Here is a 20,979-nt window from a genome sequence, read left to right on the forward strand (position 1 = left end):
GGAAGTATGTATGAAATTCAGTTATTGTTTCATAAGCCTGAGTTGGGTTTTCTTAAAAAGATAATAAGTTTATTCCTTTTTCATATCCTCAACAGACTCTAGCCTAGTGCTGGGCACACAGCAGGTACACAATAAAAAAACTCTTTTTGGCTGTTTGCCCACCTTATGGTGAGGACTTGAGGGAGCGCTATTTTATTTACCTCTGCATCCCCAACACCTACCATAATGTTTGGCACACAGTAGGCACTTGATAAACTATTATTAAGTTGCAAAGGATAATGTGTGTGAAAGTGCCTTGGATGGTGCTCACAGTACGTGCTCAGGAAAGGTTTACTGACTAAGAATTAATGAAAGCATGGCAGAACTGCTGCTGGCATGTTACTGTGGATGTGTATCCTCTAAAGACTTACCATTTCATTTAAGTTCTTTAAAATGGGTTTCTCCATGGGCTCAGCAAAGGAGTTATATAGGACACTATGGAAAAAAAAGATTTAAAAAGGGCTTACACAGGATGATATCTGTCAGTTAATAACCACCCCAAGGTGCTGCCTGAGACTCCAGCCCCGGACTGACCCCTGTGCCCCATGACACTCTCCCTCACCTGAACTCTCCGGAAAATGAGACGTCGGCGTGGCTCACTTGGGCATAGCAGTCTTGGAGCTTCAGGACTGGGTGACCAAAGTTATTCCGGGACAGGATAAGGATACCGGTGAAGTAGACCTCAGAGAGAAACAGGTCAGCTCCTCCTATGTCTTGGCTGTTGAGAGAAAAAGTGCAAGGTTACCCAGGCCTGGGCAGGGGTGGAGATGGATCGTGTTTCTCTGATTACCCACAGGCTCTAAGCTCCTGGAGCTCAGGAACTTTGTCACCTCTGGATTCTTGGCATCCACAATAGGTAGGAGCAAAATTGGTGCTGAATGGGTGGATATTCACTGAGCAAATGAGGTAACGAATATGTGAATGGTGGCAGCTCTAGGGACCTTGCAGTAATTTCATCCTGAGTCTCTGGTCCTCATAGTGGTTGAACATGTATTGAACACCATTCATATATAATGCTTGTTTGGAGAGAGGACATGGTGGGGAAAGTTGACCACACCTTATTTAGGAGGGGGATGGACGGGGAGGTGACATTTAGATATAGTCTGTGAACTCCTTACAGGAGTAGTGCTATTCATCTCCACATCCCGGGGTTTAACTTGTGGCCTGACACAGAATAGGCACTCAATCTATGGTTGATGAGTCAGCGAAGAAATGAATAATACATGAATCTACGTTTCTTACGGGGGAACATGTCATTTCTCTACAGTCTACAAGACTGGAGTTTTTGAGATGGGGATGAGTGGTACTCGGTATCATTTATAAATGGATACAGTAGGCACTCAATAAATGGATGCTGAATGAGCAAGTGGATGAATGAATGTGTTATTATGGGGCATCAACCAAAGCAGACCTAACATTACACCCAGGACAGTGACTTGCACTTAATAGGTGGTTTGTAAGCATACCTTGAATTTGATTTTTTCCTTCCTGTATGAGGATGCAAAGCCCTTTTGGTAGGGAGAGAAATGGGTTCAAGCTAACTACCATCCTCCAACCTCCCTGTGAAGCCGGAAGGCTCCATTTCCCATCAGTTGGCCCTACAGATGGGGAAGTGTGTTCAAAGACTAGCTCAAGATCAGACAGTGACTCACTGGGGCTCTAAAATGTCAAGCACATGTCCATGCCCCTAACAGCCAGGAGCTTCTAGCTCTTAGGAAATCTTAGATGACATATTGATCACTGGCTCTGCCTTTAAGGGAAGGATGCTTTTCAGCCCCTTACCCCCTGCCCTCAGCAGAGATATTCTGACTTAAATCTGTCCTGGAAAAATGCTCTTAAGAAAGATGGTTAATGGCAGAGGGAAAGAAGCCAAAAACACTGGCAAATTTATATACTTTAGATTTTTGCTCCCTTTCCCCCCAGAACAGCAGCAGACTTTTCAGTGGAATACTCACAAAAGTGGAGACTTGATATCCCAGTCTGTGCTGATGTTGGCAATGCCGTGGTTGGTCAGTGCCCTGATTCCCACCCCAGGCACAAAGGCTAGTGAAGTATTTGGAAATGAAAAGGCAGTGATTTTTATACTGTAAAACAAGAAACAGAAGAATTAGTGAAACTCTTCTAGCACATCTCTAAGTAAGGCAAAATCAGAAATGCAGTTGGAGAACTCTCGAGGTGGGCAATTGTGAATTCCTGTAGAGGAAGGACCCTCAGCGCTACAGTGCAGCCTCTGGGCACCACCCTCTAATTCCCCTCATGCCTCTCTCATACCTCTGGCAGGAAGTCCCTTGCATCTAGTTGAGGGGAGAAATGAGAAAGTTTAGAAACAAATTTGCAAATAATCAATCTGCTTCTTCAGTTTCTTTGAAGACAAAAAGAGGTACAACTTTGCTATCATTATTTTTCCTTTTGGCTGTTACACTTATTTCTCAATGGGAGAAACATTAGTATTTTGGATGGGACAACTGTTTTTTTGTAGAGGACTGTTATACACATTGCAGGATATTTGGCATATGTACCAATTAAATGCCACCCTGTCCCCATCATCAGGACAATCAACAGCATGCCTTCCTCCCAAATGCCCTCCATGTGGACAGTATCTCCCCTAGTTGAGAGATTTATTTTAGAACATTAACTCTCCCTGGGATTCTTTGAGCTGTCAATCATGTATCTAGGAGGTAGTCAGTGGCATACAATGTACATAGGTCGATGGCAACATGCATTATGACAAGCTATATGACCATTGATTGAGCGATTACTACCAGCTAGGTACTATGATAATACGTGCATTAGCTCATTTTAACCCTCACAATAATCCTATGAGACTGTTGCTGTTTTTGCAATCTGCAATTCAGAAATGAGAAGAAACAAAACTTGGCTGAAGTCATATATCAGAGGTAGAACCAGACCTAGAACCCTCCTCAATCTGTCTTTAGGCTTCTTAAACACTAGGCTATGGCATTTCATGAATTGAGCAAAGGGCACTTGACTCGGAGCCAAGTTTTGTGCTAGCTGTACAACCTGGGGTAAGGCCCTTAGCCTCTTTCAGTCAGTCACTCAAAAGAGGTGTTACTCATGGGTAGGCTGGGGAGACAAAATGAGATCATCTGTGTGTAACTGCTGCACAGGAGAAAGCATTGCTATGAACTAAGATTAAGAAAAATTTTAAAATGTTACAGCACATAAGAAATGATTATTTGCTATTCCCTCATTTCTGCATCCTTTCCTACCTCTTCTCTGTCAAATATCCTGAGTATCGCTCTGGGGAGAGGATTGTAGAGATTAACGTATCTTGGAAATATTTTCATTTTGATACATGTAGGTCTAACCCATTCTCTGTAACTGCTGCAGAGTAATCTAAGCTGTAGATGCATCATTAAAAAAAATCATCGCTTTGTGGGTGGACATCTAGGTTGTTTCCAGTATTTCTGTTTTATAAACAGTGCCACAGTGAACATATTCGTACATGCTGTTTGTGTATATGTTTCTCTAGGGAAGATGCTGAGAAGCAGAATTGTTGGGTCAAAAAGCATGTCTTTAAAAAATCCTTGTAAATCACCTTCTAACAGAGCACTGTCTAATAGAAATATAATGTAAGCCACATATGTAATTTAAAATTATCTAGTAACATTAAAAAAGGAAACATCATTTCAACATGTAATCAGTATAAAAATTGTTAATGAGATGTTTTATTTTCCTTTTTCCAAAATAAGCCTTCAAAATATGATACATGTTTTATACTCATGATGCACCTCAATTTGGATATTGGATTTTCATCAGATATACTTGACCTGTATTTAGATTGAATAACATTTTCAATTGAAAGAGTAAACTTACATATTTGAATTGTTCCAGACTTAAGTTTTTCAGTAACTGAGTCAAGCATGAGCTTTTAAAACTGAAATTGAAATTTAAAAAATTAAAACTTCAGTTCTTAGTTGCACTAGTCATATCTCAAGTTGCTCAATAGTCAAATGAGGCTAGTGGCTCCTGTTTGGACAGCACAAGTCTGAAATTATACCGGTTTATCTGCTTCCCATAGCAATGCATGAGAATATCTGTTTCTCCTCATCTTTACCATCACTTGATATTACAGGAATCACCCTGGATTTTTCTGCTGTGGCACTATTATCAGTGTAATTAGATCATTAGTTTTGTAAATATATATTTAATGTTCGTCACTCTCACTGGACATTAAGGGTATATCTGTGTCCTTCACTACAGTATGCCTTATGCCTAGACCAAAGCCTTAGTACACAGTAGGTATTCAATAAATCCTTGTTGAAGGGTCGACTGTATTACAGATTAGAGTATCTGCCATATTAAACCATGAGGCAACTTTAAAGCCAGAGGCCAGATTTAGGAATGGTGGAGCAGAAAAATACAAGAAGGCTGTATTCTGAGGAAAGTGTGGGGTTTCCATAGGATTCTTCCACTGTTTCCTAAGAGCTTATTATTTGTGAGACAAAAATGAACCCATATTTCATTTAAGTCACTGTAATTTTCTGTTATATTCAACTGAAACTTTTTCCTAACTCATACAGTCACCTGTACATGTCCTAGGGAGCTAAAAGATCTCTGCTTTAGCCTGTTTCTATTCTTGTTCCAAAACACATGATGTTTGTCAAAGATGTTTATCAGTTACACCTCAAAGGAAACTCAACGGTCAACCGCCCTGAACTGGTCCTAGCCTAACTGCAAGAGCAGCACCTGTGCCAAGGAAACAGAAGTGTCCAAAAATTGCTTCTGCATCATTACCGTGCTAAGATCACTGTCCAACGAGGGGACGTGTACCTTGCTAGACACATTTAGTGCTGGGTGCAAGGGAGCCTGAGGGACTGCACATGTACGGCTGTTCCTTGAAATCTCTGCCCTTTCCCTAGTTTCTGATGATAGACCTGCCTCTTCCCCTTAAGAGTCCTTCCTCCACTTTCCTCCCATGGGGAGAAGGGGTCTTTAGAGAGTGAGCTCTCCCTTCTCCATTCCTTGATCAAGGAATAAAGTTTCTGCTCTGCAGAACCTGGTCTTGTTCAATTGGTGCAAGCGACACTGGGCAAAGGAAGGACCCAGTTGGTGTCCACCCAATCTGAGAGGTTGGCAACAATCTAATCAAAACTCTAGGTTGTGTGAAACAAGGATCTGAATCAATGTGGTAATTCCATTGTTCTTACAATGATGGCCTTACGCTGTTATCAAGGCTATCAACTAATCCGTGTTTGGCAGCTTCAGTTTTATAAAGTATCTTCACATTTCTTACATCATCTGATTTTTACTGTTTACTGATTTTGACATTTGATTTTATTGTAACATGGTATAAAAGATTATAGCTGCCCCAAAATTCTTAGGAAGAGAAGTTTGTTGGTTGGAAAATTACATGGAAAAACATTTAGAGTATAAAGGAAGATTCTCTGGTACCCAGCTGTAGGTGGAACCCCTATGGATGAGACCAGGGGAAGAACTTATGTTGTGCCAGAGAAAGAGGGAGGGTCTAGACAGCAAGAGGGCAGAAGGCCATGTGCCTTGTCATCCATACCTGTGGTCTCTGAAGTCTTGACCAAACTTTACTAAAATAAGACAAAACTTGATGAGAGTAGATTTGTTTGTGAGACTGAGATTGAATTCTATGTCTAGGTTTATGGGGGTGGGAGTAGCAATAGGATGAACATGAATTTCATTTAGAATTCTGAGGGCAACATGGCCACAGCTGATATCTGTGTTGAATCAGAATTCTCATTTTAGGAATGAGGAGAGGATACTGAGACTCTGAGCAGATTTACCGGGTGCACACAACTAGTGTGCAGCAGAGTTATGACTTGGACCCATGTGTTCTGACCCAAACGCCACACGCTTTGTCAATTCTATGAACTCTCTTTTTTGGTTGATTTATCTGATAAGCCTCTCACCAAAGGTTGGTTAACTTCTACTCTGCATGTCCTGATGTTATACCAGAACACGTGGTGGTATATCCACAACCCTGAGATTTAATTTCATTGCTAAAAATGTTCTTCTCTTTTACTTACTTTGTAAAATTGTAGTTCACATAATCAATCTTCAGAAATTCAAGAGATTCAGAACCTTTTAAATCTGAGATATTTCTTTCCTTGACCATTTGCTCAATTATTTCCATACCAGCTTGAACACCTGTGAAGCAACCAAAAGTAAGTGTTTTCTGATAACAAAGATGATGATGGTGTAATATCATTAAACATATAAGTGAAGCTTACTAAGTAAGCCATGCTCTTAGATACTTAGAAAACAGGATTCTTACAAGGGGGTATTACTGTCCCTGCTTTATAGAAGCAAACACTGGTCCTCAGAGAGACTAATGAAATTGCCCAAGACCCCAGGACAAACAGCATGAAAGATTTCATTATGTGGCTGGGCTAAAGAATATTAACACAACAGTGTGATAGGAAAAGTACAAAGTGTAATCATTATTCATCTTTGCAGATGAAGAAACTAAGCCTCAAAAGGTAATTTTCACCTATGTCACACAGCAAAGAATTGGGGTAGCCAGTATTCAAATCTGGACAATTGGGCTCCATAGTCCATGCCTGACAGCCAGTTTCAGAAAGTTATTCCACGTTGTCCTTTTCCTCCCTCAGATTCCTTAAGTTTGGGAGTTTTAGACCTGAGGTCCATGAACTGTTGGGAACTCTTGAACCCCATTAAATTCTAGTCAAAGATTGTGAGTGGGTTGTGTGTGTGTATCTATCTAACTTTTCAGGGGAGAGGATCCACATTTTCATCACATTTTCAAAGGGTCCAGTACTCCAAAAATGTTAGCAACTACTGCTTGTGTTTAATCCTGGGCTAAACCCACCTTTATATGCACCACAGAACATAGTTCTCTGAGCTCGTGGGAAATAGAGCTCTCTTCCACATTAAAGAGCTTGAGAAACATTAAGTTACACAATAAAGAAGAATGATCTTTTCATTCCTACCTTCTCAAGGAGGAAGCTTTGCCTTTACCCCCTGTTTTGCAGCTTAAGCTCATTTCCACTTATTCTACCCTTGTTGGAGACGAACAAGAGCAGATTTTATCCTCTGCAATACTGTGAATAATACTGTAATGTTGAGATGTAAAGATAGACTGTAAAGATGGGAAGATGGAACCAGAGGCACTATCAGACTGCTTAGGTTTGAATCAACATTGTCACTTACTAGCTTGTGTGACTCTGCAAGTTACAAAATCTCTCAGTCCCTCACTTTCCTCATATGTAACATGGGGACATTAGTAACTGCGGAGGGGTCTGTTCACACATGTGAAAATAATAGTTTCCAATACTGGTTGGGTATTTGCTCTTGTCAGATTCTCTTCCAAGTGCTTTATACGCTCTGGGATGTTCACTGTATATGCATGTGCAGGAGACAGAGAGAGGGAGAGGGATTATGAATCTGTGGCTGTGTTGGATACGTCTATTGTTCAATGGGATTATTTTTTAGACAACACTTTTTTCCCCAGCCATCCTAGCAGCTCTGGATTACGCCACTAGAGCTTGTCTCAGTCATGAGACAATCCAACATAAGCTTCTGGATTTGGGTCACAGACTCCACCAAGGGAGTTTGCAGCCTGGCCTCTGAAAGCATCCAACTCACCATAGTCCAGAGCTCGCTTAGTAGCCCTTGCCTTGATTCCAGGGTAAATGGTCTCTGTGGATGAGATGTAGAGATTGCACAGGAGGAGACAACCCCAGAGGACTTGGACCATCTTTGTATGCATCTGCAATTAGCCAACATTTATGGTTCCTTTATTATTCTTGACTTTCATTAATCAATTCGATCTAGCATTTCTAGGCTTTCTCACTTTCATTGCTCGCTTTCAGAACTCCATCCATCCATCCATCCATCCATCCATCAAGTAATCATTTATTGAACATACCAGGACATATTCAAGGTGCTGAGGATGTAGAGATGACCTACATGTGGCTCCTGGCCTTTGCTTCCCACAGACTATTGGGTCAATCAGACATACACACACAGATGATTATAACACAAGATATAATGTGATGCAATACAATGCAAGAGACTTACATTAAATGTAACAATTTGTATGCACCTTGGGAAGGATAATGGGGTGGAATGGGGGATTCTTGACAGTTTTAGAATAAATGAATCAGTAGTTTAGAAAAGTGGCCTCAGTGGATGTGAGGCAACCACTTATTTACTTAAAGACCCTTGACTCTCCTTTGCCCACAGGATGGGTTTAAGCTCTTAGCATGGCAATCAAGGCTCACAACTGGCTCCAAACTTCTTTCAAGCTCCTATCCCTTCTTTCCTGGCCAAGTGGTAGTGCTCTGAGCTGGTCACACTGAGCTATTTGCTATTTTTCAACTTGTCAGTTCTCTCATAATCGAGGGCTTTTTCTTTAGCCCTCCCAATGTAAACACGCATGCACATACATCTGTCCCTTGGTCTCTTTGCCTCTGGGTCACATACCTACACCTGTATGGTGAATGCAACCTCCAGGGCCAGCTCCAAGGTTCCCTCTGGGAAAGCTTCCATCACCATGCTATTTTGAACTGGGCTCATCACCTTCTCTCTATGCTTCCGCTGCACTTTGTACAATATGTATGAATCCGTGCTCATTTGACACATGATGAGCTTGCAGGCAGGCTCATCACTTCCGCCACTATACCTCCAACTTCTACACCAAGCCAGCATCATTTCACATGGATTTTTACAAATGTCTCCTTACTGGCCTCCTCTGTTTCCCTTGCCCCCTCCTAGCTATTCTCCACACTACACCCAGAGTGGCCTTTTAAAATGAAAGTCATCTTGTCACCCCCATCCCCTACCCCATTAAAGCCCTCCAGTGGTTCCCCATCTTACTTGTCATAAAACCCAAAGCCCTTCCACCAGCTGCAAGGCCCTGCTCTGCTCCACACCTCTACCTCCTTATTGACCTCTTTCCTTAACACACATGCCTGGCTCACCTGGCCCCAGCCCCACTAGCTGACTTGATCTTTCTTGATCACTCTAAAAAGCCTGTATCCTGGGGTCTTTGCACTTGTTGTTCCCTCTGCCTGGGAACAACAGTCACCCTCCAGATAATCACATGGCTGGGCCTTTCACTTTCTTCAGGTATCTCAAGTGTTACCTCGGTGAAGCCTCTCCTGACCACTCTATACAAAACACCCTCCCCCATGACCCTGATATTTCTCATGCCTCCCTTGCTTTATTTTTCTCCATAGCACTTGTCATCATCTAGCATTGTCTACAGTTATTTATTTATTTATTTTCTGTCCCTCCTACTGGAACTTTTAGGCTTCTCGGGGAAGAACTTCATTACTGCAGCACCTTGAACTGCAAGTGGCACATAGTAGGCAATGGGCGAATATTGGATGATTGATTGAATGAATGGATGTCTCTTCCTTGAGACCATAAAGTGGACCAGGTATACCTTTTGAGTTCCCACAGTACTCAGGGCAGTCCTTGATCTTAATATGTACCATCCTGCATTGTGATGTCTTTACTTGCCTGTCCCTTCATCACAAAGATTGTGTCTTTTCTGTAACTCCAGAGTCTAGTACAATGCCTGGCATGTAGTAGATACTCACACAAAAAAATCCTAAATAAATATCTTCTCCCAGGAGAGGAACCACATCTTATTCACTGTTATATTGTCAGCACTTGACATAGAATCAATGGTCTCAATAAATTAATGCCACACCGTTTTCCTGATGAATGAGGCATAGATACCAACAGCAACAGTGACATAGATTTCTTTTAAGGATAGTTGAGTGAGTAATCCATTTACAAGCTTTGTTTCTAGTTCTGGAAGTTTATAAGCTGGGTGAGCTATCATTACTGCATTCACACAGATACCCACTGAGTTAACACACAAACATGAAATAAATCAGGGAAGCATTTGTGGGAGTGGCCAAGGAAAAGAAAGTTCTAGGGGTCATGTATTTAGACAGAGGGAGGAATTAGGCCAGGTGGCTCTGGGAAGGATTCAAAGAGGGACTGGGATTCGGAAGCAGTCCAGATAAATGCAAAGGTCTTTGTAAGAGGTGTGTGTGTGGGGTGCGGGGGAGTGTGGAGAGAGAGTCTGTGCGTGGCCAATATAAGCAAGAGGTTGGATAAAAGGGTGTTGTGTCGGCTCTTGGGTAACACCATACAGGTAGGAATGGGATGATGTAGACAAAGGGGTGTTCCAGAGAATTTATTTGAAAGGAACAGAGCAGTCTGACCAGGAAAGGGAATGTTCAAGCAGGGTTGTTGCTAGCTTATCTTCGGCTTTTCTGTGAAATGGGAAAAGGTGCCCTTTGGAGATACACCAGCCTTCCAGCACAAAGTGGTGCCAGTATAAAGTGTTTTAGGAAAACCCCACACCAGCATATTCAGCTTGTGGGGAAAGAAAGGTCTGCTCCCTCACCCCTTGTGCTGGTATTTTGTTTAGTGCTCAAGCTGCCCAACTCATACAGTGGAACTTTGCTCAGATCAGTGAATGCTCATGACGGTGTTTTGCTAGAGGACCATACAGCTGAGAATTAGGTGCCTGTTCTGTAGTGTATAAGCCCAACTTTAGGTGTGAGAAGAGGCTGGCTCAGTCAAGCATTCAACCATTACATTTCTCACTTGATTTCCCAGGAGCCCCCTCTGTGTACTTCCTGTGCAGACAAGTTCCTAAACTCATACCTTGTTTCCTGCCTAAAGCCTATGCTTATGCCATTCCCCTTTCCTTAGGCCTGCAGAAACCCTGTGTATCAAGGTCCATTGTAAACATAGCCTTCTTTCTGAAGCCATTTCTGACTCCCCGAAGCTAATCTCATTTCCTCTGAACCCCTGGTAGAAATATATATTATTCATGTGTATGTTTATTTTCTTACTTATTGTCTGTCTCCTCTATAGAATGTAAGCGCCATGAGGGGAAAGGCCTCATCAGGTTTGGAGGTGCTAGAGCCTGGCTTGGTGTCTTGGACACAGTGAGTGATTAGTAAGTGTTGGTAGGATGAATCAATGACTCATAAATGAAGGAATTGCCCTTTCTCTGATTCTACATTGTTTATGGTTCTCTGCAGAGATGGTTAACGAAGCATTTATACACTAGGAGAGCATGTTCACTCATCAGAACAGATGTTGGCCACAGTCCTGGAGCAGGGTCAGGGAGGTTAGGTATTGGATCATGGGCAGGACAGGGGTAGTCTTTGAGGAGTGGCCAGTATGGTTGGGGTACTGGAGAGTGGGGTGGGGGACTCAGAGAAGTAACTATTTACTGTTAGATACTGAGGTATTTCAATATTTTAACACTTACTATGGCCTTATGCCTTCAGTGTGATGTCCCAGCCCTGTGGAGTTGGTTTGGGTAACATAGGAGAATCTACAGGAAGAACCTGGGCAGCAGTGCTGGGTGCCGGGCTAAGGGCGGGGGCCTGAGGATGATTAGGGTGAATACAACACTAAGGGGAGCACAGAGGAATGAGACTGAGAGACAAGGGGAAGGAATTCCAGTAGGAGAGGAGGGTCTCTAATCAAGCAATGAGTAAACTAAGGAGGAAATGTGAGGAGTGGGATAAGCAAGTGTGAAGTCCTCTACATTCTGGGAGGCAGGTTGATATTAACAACATTTATACTCAGGATGGATACAGCAGTTACACCCAGTTGCCATTTGTGCTAGGCCTTCCTTGCTCCTTTAGTTGTCTTGGGTGGGTGGTCCAGGGATCCCGAAGAGGGGGATAGGCAGAGGTGGATGGGACTATGGGAATGAGAGGAACACTCCTGGGGCTTAGATTAGTGGCTATTTATCAACTGTGCTTCCACATTTTAACAAATGGTGGAGGCCATACTGATGTGTAGTAATGCTAGTATCACTGTAGGCAAAGAATTGTAAATGGATATGTCATGCCCAAGCAGGCATAAGAGGGGTTTTTAAAAAAACTGAAGCATAGTTGTTTATAATATTGTGTTAGTTTCAGGTGTATAACAAAGTGATTCAGATCGATCTATCTATCTATCTATCTATCTATCTATCTATCTATCTATCTATCTATCTATATCTATATATATACATCTATATATATATACAGATTATTTCCCATTATAGGCTATTACAAGAGAGGGATCTTTTAAAAAAGGAAGACATATACATAGTAGTAGAAAGCAATGGAAAAAAATGTCAGAACAAAAAGTCTATATCCACTAGACTGTATGCAAAGTAATGTAGAAATTATATCTCTGCCTGGCACATAGTCAAAGCATCAAAGTGCAAATCCCTTTGTATTTTTGTTGGGCACAATAAATATTTGCTAATTGACCAACTGACTGGCTTACAAGATTCTGGTTAACTAAGGAAGGTTTAAAAAAGATTGAAAAAAAAAAATGAGACAACCAAATCATCACATAAATAGCTCTCCATTTCTATAGTTAAAAAGCACAATAAGCCAAAGCAGAGATATTACTTGTGAATGGAATAACAATTAAAATAATAAATTTGTGTTTCTCTACCATTTACAAAACTCACAACCATCTTTTGAGGTAAATGTTACTATTATCCTCTCCCCATTTTAGACATCTGGACACTGAGGCTTAGAGAGTCTGAATGACCTGTCCAAGTTCACATAGTAAGTCACACCTGGGAATCAAACCTGTTCTTCTGGCTCCTAATTCTAGTGTTTATAATTTTTTTCATTTAATGACTTGATAAGCTTTAGATTTTTCATTTTCATCTGGCAATTCATTTAAATAGGAGTTGCTTGATGTCATCTTAAATGTGGAAATATTCATTAAGCATCTGGAAATTTTCAAGCATCAAAGTGCAAATCCCTTTGTATTTTTGTTCGGCACAAATGGAATTTTAAATTCCCTTCCAACAGCAGAAACCTGTTTTCACTTCTTGGTTAAAGGAAGTTTCTGAAGTGGTATACTTGGAGAGCCAGGAACTCAAAACTACACATAGAAAACATATTTTTCCTCTAGAAGTTTTACAAGTGAATTAAATTACTGGGCTATAAAGAGAGGGACTGTACGCACCTTTCACTTGAATTGTTTCATTAGGATGCTAATTTATGGGCAGGGGAGGAATGAAACCTTGTCAAGTAAGGAGATGATTCTAAAAGGTTAAGTAATTTGGCCGACAAGTAAGGGCAGAGTGAGTTGCCTGTTGAAAGAAGAGATCCAAGATGATTTAAAAACCTGCCAACAAGTTACCTATTTTGTTGCTTCTGAGGAATTGTTTCTTTCCAATATTCAAAACCACAGAAGTTACTACATTTCCATACCAATGTCTGGACAAAACAACACTTCTAAATTAGATGGCTGTTACCCGAGCCATTCTGATGACTAGAAATAAAACAACTCAAGCACTACTTAGAAAATTCCTGAGACAGATCCACTTACCACTCATGAAGGAGAGCTTCGATAGACTATGGAAAAATTGATTAAAGGCATGATGAGTGAATGAAATGTAACCCTTAAAATAGAGGCAAAGTTTGAAAAATTAAGTTCAATTGGCTTAAAGAAGCCTGTTCTATAAGAATATTCCAACCTAATGGTTAAGATAAATAATAAAATTGGTAAGAAGTCTAAATCAACAAGTATGGAATATGGGCAGAACTGGAGAATATTTCAAGGGATTCAGCCCACACATCTGGTTTTGTACCAAGATCTCTAATGACAAAGGCCTTGAAAATTTACACCAAGTCTTTCCTCCCCAAACTCCATACTTCACACAGACCAGTTAAACAATCCAGGCAGGTGGGGAGGTCATTTGCTCTGGCAGGATCTAGGTCACTTATATGGTTTAAGAGCTGTTCCCAAAGCATGGAGATCACAGCAGTTCCTTAATCTTAACCACATCAGCTGAAAGACAAGTTAGAATTTTCTGCCACCATACTGAATTCCCCACAGGAGTGGAGGCAAAAATAAGTCCAGACTATTGAGCATTGCTGAATGATGCAAAATTAACATGTAGTCCAAACCAACTCTCATTTCTGTTTTAGAGCTGTTCACAGCCTTCCTGGTGGGCATGAGTGACATAAAACACAGAACACAGAAAAACCTAGGCAGACAATAATAATTCAGCAAATGTGACAGCTGGCTTTTCAAGCTGTTCTACCAGATCTGGGATACCTCCAGTGAGAGGGTAATTCCCACTGGGAGACTATGCACAGACAGAGACCTGAAGTTTGTTCGTGATTCTTACCTCAAGTAGAGGAAGTGTCCAAAGCTGGGGAGCACCTTCGATTCCCTCTGCCTTTGAAGTCGATGTGTTCTCCACTTGAGCCTTGAACTCAGCTGCTGCAAGGACGAGATAATTAAGTCTGAATCATCTGGTGGTGGATTTTTTTTAAATGCCTCTTTCAAAATGTGATACATAATTGCTTCACTTCAATTACCCAATGACATGAAGGAACACTTCAGTCTCTACCTAAATGAGCAGACAATGCCACCTATGCAATAATTATCTCCCTACATACACACACATGCGCACGCACGCGCACGCTCACACACACACACCTCTGTGAGTGTTATGGCTACTTTACCAGAATGGCTTAAGTCAAGAATTTCAATGTATTGAATAAGATGTTAAACTGTATTGAATTGGAAGAGGAAGAATTTTCCTTTCTGGGATAACAAGTCAGTTTCTCCTGGTCAGGGTGCCTGCAGTGGATGGCTCCACTACTGCCCAGAATATCTTTTGGACTTTTGGTGGATCAGTTTAATTCTGAAAGCATGAGGCTTGATATCTAGGCTGACCTAGTTACCATCTTTATCTTTCAGGGTAGGACCACAGATGGCATCTCTGAATGTCTGCTCCTTTTCAGGTTATTAATGACTTCCTCTCCAAACATGCCTTTGAAGTACGTTAGATAGGTTCATCAACTATTATGTAACTCCTTCCCATTCACATTCCTCATGTTTTAGTCGTTGCATTTCACATGGCCAGGGACATGGTTATATGAAATGTCTAATGTCTTATTTACAATTTTCTGGGTAAGACAAGGTGACCAACTGTCCCGGTTTTCCCAGGATGCAGGATTTTCGGTACTAACCCCAGGACAGTCCCGGGAAAACTAGGAAGAACAACAGGCACGTTCACTTGGCATTGTCCGCACTTCTGACAAATTTTCAGGTTTCTCATCTAACGTACCTCCAAGTTTATGTACCTGTTTAACGTGAGTTTCCTTAGGGGAAGAGTGGGGATAAAAATAGTACTTACCTTGATAGGTGCTGGTGAAAAAAAGATGTTGATAGCTGTCTTAGTCTGTTTGGGCTGCTACAACAAAATAACAGGCCAGTCTAAGCTAAGCTAAGCTTATAAGCTAAGACCACATAGCTTATAAACAATAGAAATTTATTGCTCACTGTTCTGGAAGCTGGGAGGTCCAAGATTAAGGAGCCCGCATGGTCACGTCTTAGTTAGGCTCCTCTTCCTGGTTCATAGCCAGATCCTCTGGCTGTGTCCTCACACGGTGAAAAGAGCTCAAGATCTCTCTGGAGCCTCTTTTACAAGGCTTTAACCTCCAAGCCCCACCTACTAATATCACTACCTTTAGGGGTTAAGATTTTAACATATGAATTTTGAGGGGACACAAACATTCAGACCACAGCAATAACCTATGAGAATGTGCTTTTAAAACTGTGAAGGGCTGTACAATTTTTATTGATTAGTATGTGGTCATATCAATGGTGATATGAGCCTGAAGACACTCTCCTCATAGAATTATTTACTGTCAGTCATCATAGATTAATTCATTCATTAAATCCACAGATATTGGGCACCTATTATGTACAAGTTTCTCTTCAGCAAAAAAGATAAAATTCATGTCCACAAGGAGTTTATCTTCTAGCAGATAGAGATATAAAATAAACAAGCAAACAACAAGACAAAATTAAACGTGTAGACTACAACGTGCTACAAAGGAAATAAGGGTGTGTAGTTGCTGCGGTGGTCTTGTAATTGGGAGGGCAATGTAACTGGGGGAAGTGGGCTTCCTCTGTTAGGATGGTCCAGGAAGGCTTCTCTAAGGAGGTGTATTTGAGCTGAGATCTGAGCATTAGAAGCCAGGCAGGCAAAGCACTGAAGGGAATGGGTGGAGGGAACAGCAAAGGTGGGCCAGTGTGTCTGGAATGTAGCAAGGGCAGAAATAATGATATTAAACATCTAAATGGCTATATCAGGTGGGTAGTTGGAGTTTCGAGGAGCTGGCTGGAAATATGAATTTCCAAGTCATCATCCTAGAGGTGGTATTAAAGCCACAGAGGTGGTGAGATCACCTGAGGCTGTTTTCCCTGGTGCATGTGCTACAGGAGGGATGTGGGATAATTTCAGGTGCAACACAGATAAACACTTGAAATTGCATTGTGACTATTTTTAGTACATTAGGGAAAAAAAAAAAACAGAACCAGACATGGAAGAAGATGAATGACATGACACATCACATGGGAAAAATTCATAAAGTATCTCTAAATATTTCTGTCCTTTCCTCTGAATCTTCCCCGGGTGGCAGCATCACTCCCTCTCTTCTCTCCCTCTTCTCTGTCTCTGTCTCTCTACCTCTCGTCTCTCCTCCCCAGAGCAGCTTCTTACCTCTACCCTCCTCCCCTGCTCCCCAACTCTCTCCCCACCCATTCCTTTTCTCTGTCAGAAAGACTTAGGTCTTGCTCAGCCTCCTGTTTTTCACATCCATTAACCAGCTGCATAAAAATCTGCTAGACTTAGAAGGAAGCTGAAAGTTGTAAAATAACAGTATTTTTCCTGGTGCACATGTTAATTTTTCATTTTGGGACACAAGGCCTGAAAGTCTAACCATATTTGGTGAAAACCTGAGTCGTTGTGTATCCTTGGGCTTTTGGCGCAGGATTTGGGGAGAGATCTTGGAAAGGATGGCCTGGATGTAGGATGAGGAGAGAGAATGAAACAGGGGGACTCCAACCCTGCAGCCCTTGAAGGGCTGGCCTCACATGGACCTGCCTGTCCACTCCAACTCTGGGACCTTGGGCAATTTACTTCATTTACTTGGGTTTCAGAACATCATCTATAAAAGTAGGGATCACATTTACTTTGAAGAATCATTATGAGAATTAAACTAAGTGAGCCAGCACATTTAAGTTTCTCCTACAGTGTCAATAAGTTAGAAGCATGGTTACCTGTATTTCCTCTATTATTATTTTCAATTATTAATTTAAAAGTTATTTTGAACAGTTTTTATTTTAAAGAAACATACAGAGCTTAATTTTCATGGTATTTATTTTTTACATTTACCCTCTATTTGGAAATTAATAAAAGCTTTCCCTTTTAAACAAATTTATATACATTTTAAGAAGGGTTGGGTTGATTTATGGGGAAAAAAAAGCAAATAACAGTACAACTCATGTGGGATATGGGATAATTTTGGAAAAAGGGGCTCAAATAATTGGAGTTTAGGGAACAAAGAAGAAGAAAGTACAGATAGTTTTATTTCATTTGGGGCCTTAGAAATCAACTGAAGTCTTCCTTTCTGTTCAAGGAATCATTTCAGGGAAAATTTGCCAAATTCATCATTAAAAACAACAACAAAAGCCAGCATCACTATATCCAGTTTTGCTATTTATTTTAGTTTTTCAGATTTAACTAAAGATTTGCTGGGAACTCCTATCTATCCAGCCTACCCACGATGGCAATCTAGAATGCAAGATTAATTATTTCACTTACTAGTGGCTGACAGTGTTAGTCTCTGCAGATCAAGGGACACCTTTAATTAAAACTCAGAAAGAAAAATCATAGTTAACTAGCTAGAATAATTGTTCGTTAAAGAAAAATGTCAAGATACAGTGTTAAGGAACTGAGCATCCTAGTTCTTGGTTTCTAGAATGTCTGGGCTATGCCCGTATAGAAAGAAGCTATCTGATTATGACTTGTTTTAAGCTTGGAAATGAATTATGTTATTCTTTGTGGGAGACAAAAGTGGGAGGGAACAGGGATTCTGTGTATATGGAGGGAAGAGCCAGATAAAGCAGTTTGAGGGCAAAAGATACTTTGAGCTCTTGTCCCTCACCATCCTCCAACATTTTGTAGTTGGTGAAATCTTGTTAAAAGGAAAACTTGAAGAGGGATATGAGAGGAAGAGAAAAATAAGAGCTAACATTTATTGAGCTTTTGTTATGCTCTGGGTATCATCTGTATATTGACTCATTGAATTCCCATCAAGACTGTTTGAGGTAATAATATTATCTCCATTTTATAGATGAGGAAACTGAGAGGTTAAATAATTTTGCCTAAGTTTAGGCATCACAGCTAGTTTATGGAGCCAGAATTCAGGATCCAGGTGTTCTGCTTCCGGGAGTCACTTAACAACTTTGCTAAGCTGCCTTTAGGAAGGTCATTAAAGGGCAACCCACAGTCTAGGGGATGTGGAAGGTGAGGAGAGAGAAGGATGCTGTTGTTAGGCAACACATTTGGTTTTCTGAGCTGCTAATTGAATCTGTGATACATGTGTTTGTTTGAAATTGCTAATTTATTCCTGACCAGAGGAAGCTGCCTGGAATTAGCATGGCTCTTAAGAGAGATGACCTTACAGTTCACTCTGGAAGAGCTGGAGAGACATCTGGTAGAATCACCCTATTGCCTGGCAGCCTCTCTCCCTTTCTCCCCAGTTTGGTCCCAGACCATACTCCCATTACGTCTGTGTGATGACATTTCTGGGTGGACACTGATGACTGACTCAGATCATGGCCTCCCCAACCAGTCACACTCTGGAATGATTTATGGCAGTGACTCCCTCCTGGTATGGAAAAGTAAACAAACCTATTTACCCAGTAACCTCCAGTTATTGTCAGTTATCTAAAAGGGAGTTACTTTTTTTATTTTTTGCAGTTCAAAGTGAATTTATATTCATGCAAAAATTTAAATGTACATTCATATAACTTTTATGAAACACGAGGAATATTGTGAACTCAAGCAAACAAGACAGTGTGATACAACTCTGAAACGTCTGAGAATCACTGGTGTGAGGCCAATTCAACTAGACAAGGATTTCTCTAGCTAGGCATTACTGACAGTTTGGTCACACAATTCTTCTATGCAGGGAGCTGTCCTGTGCATTGTAGGATGTGTAGCAGCATCCCTGGCACCCTGGTGTTAGCAGCACCACTCCCTTCTACTCTAATTGTGACAAAAATGTCTCCAGACTCTGCCAAATGTCTCTTGATAGGCCTTTGTTGAGAATCAAGAAAATAAAGTATATTAAACTATTCCATCTAGCCCTTGCAGTAGAAAATATCGCTCCTCTTAAGGATCAGATTCTAGTATCCTAATGATACTTTTCTTAATTATCCAATAAATATGTAAATACATTTTCCTGGTAAAAGATTCAAACAATACTGAAGTTTACAGATCAAACCTGAAAATCCTTAATGTTCCCCTACCCACTTTGCCCCTGTCTCTTGTATGCCTCCTTCTTGTTTGCTTTCCAAGAGTATTTTTATTCTTTCCTTTTAATAGGTTCCAGACATCTTCATTTGGTCCACAGATAGGGTCTTAATCATCTCAACAACTACTGAAGATTTTTTTTTCTAACTTGCATGGATCTAATTTCAACTCACAACATTTTAAAAAGCCCATTTCAATTTCTCACCAAGCACAGCTACCTCAAAAGTCTTTTCCAAGTGTGAAAAACAACCACAACCACAGCAAGATCACATGGTATAGACCAGTTCGTTCCCAAAGTGTGGTTTATGGTAGCATCACATGGAAATCATTAGAAATGCAAATTCTCAAGCTCTTGTCCAGACTTGCTAAATTAGAAACTCTGGAGGTAGGGTCCAGCAATCTGTGTTTTTAACAAGCTCTCTAGGTAATTCTGAGACACTCCAAAGTGTGAGAACTATTGGTATGCAGATTAAAGCTCAAGATTCAGGAAAATGGATTCTATTTGTAAGAAAATATTGAAACTAAGGCCAACCTGACTTTCTCTGGTAGAGACAGAATGAAGAGCTTACTTTTCCAAGCAGGTATATCAAGAAATCTGAGATAAGCATGAGTATCTTTATGTCATTTTAAATCTTGCTTAAACATTGGAGGTGGGGGTTGAGGGTTGTTGAACATGGATAAGACGTGCATTTTCTCCTTGAGAAACTCATAACCTAGAATTGGAGAAAGTCTGGTGTGCAAATAATTGCACTATGGTGTGATGGATAACATTGGAAAGTATGTTCCAGGTGCTCCTGGAGCAAAAGGAAGAAGCAGCATACTCTGCTTAAAAAAAGGGTAGGAAAGGTATTCCAGGTAGAAGGATCAGCATGTGCAAAAGCACAGAAGCAAGCTGACTTGGTGGAGAGGATGTAAAGGGGAGGAGGAGAGGCTTTTTGGAGTAGCGCAGTGTGAGCAGTCTATATGTGAGGGGTCACTAGGAAGACTGAAGAAAGTGGTTTCCAGCTGGATTATAAAGTGTTTTTGTCATGTACAGAAATTTGATTTATATTTAGAAAACTAAAGGAAACTCAACAATAAGAAAACAAACAGCCCAATTAAAGAGTGGGCAGAAGATGTGAACAGACACCTCACTGAAGAAGGTATAGAGATGGCATATAAGTATACGAAAAGATGCTCAGCATTGTCATTAGGTATTTCTGAATGCTTTGAAAGTTGCAGTGCCTGTTGCTTGCAAACATTAAGGTGACATCCTTCAAAAGAGAAATAAACAAATTCTCAAGGAGGGAGATAGTTGAGAGAAGGGGTATATAATATTCTCATAGAACTTCTTTGTTTTGGAGGATCGTCCTCCAGCGTACCTTAAATCTTGGCTGTGTTTTGGAGATGCTCTGGTCCTCTTCCAGTACCCTCCTACACTCCTGTGGTTGGATTACTTCCTCCATCCCAGTGCTTATACTCTATTGGGCAAAGGGTTGAGACAAGGATTCCAGGTGGATTAGTTTTCTATGGTTGTCATAACAAATTACCACAAACTTAGTGGTTTAAAACAAAACCCAAAAGATATAATCTCACTGAATCTTTAC

General features: G+C 40.9%; 1 protein-coding gene across 2 annotated transcripts in view; it reads right to left on the reverse strand.

Moving 5' to 3' along the window:
- BPIFC (BPI fold containing family C) overlaps positions 1–20,979 on the reverse strand; it is a 47,611-nt gene that overhangs the window by 24,066 nt on the left and 2,566 nt on the right. The window contains exons 2-9 of one of the 2 annotated variants that reach the window (XM_064491698.1): positions 20,755–20,853; positions 14,186–14,280; positions 13,381–13,406; positions 7,639–7,762; positions 6,060–6,180; positions 1,995–2,123; positions 602–757; positions 411–474 (exon numbers count right to left, since the gene is read on the reverse strand). In XM_064491698.1, the coding sequence (XP_064347768.1) occupies positions 411–474; positions 602–757; positions 1,995–2,123; positions 6,060–6,180; positions 7,639–7,762 (594 nt within the window). In that variant the 5' untranslated portion in view covers positions 13,381–13,406; positions 14,186–14,280; positions 20,755–20,853. The remainder of the gene's footprint in view (positions 1–410; positions 475–601; positions 758–1,994; positions 2,124–6,059; positions 6,181–7,638; positions 7,763–13,380; positions 13,407–14,185; positions 14,281–20,754; positions 20,854–20,979) is intronic. The other variant, XM_010994180.3, reaches the window with a different exon arrangement.

Source organism: Camelus dromedarius, chromosome 11, assembly GCF_036321535.1.
Source record: "Camelus dromedarius isolate mCamDro1 chromosome 11, mCamDro1.pat, whole genome shotgun sequence".
Taxonomy (NCBI): domain Eukaryota; kingdom Metazoa; phylum Chordata; class Mammalia; order Artiodactyla; family Camelidae; genus Camelus; species Camelus dromedarius.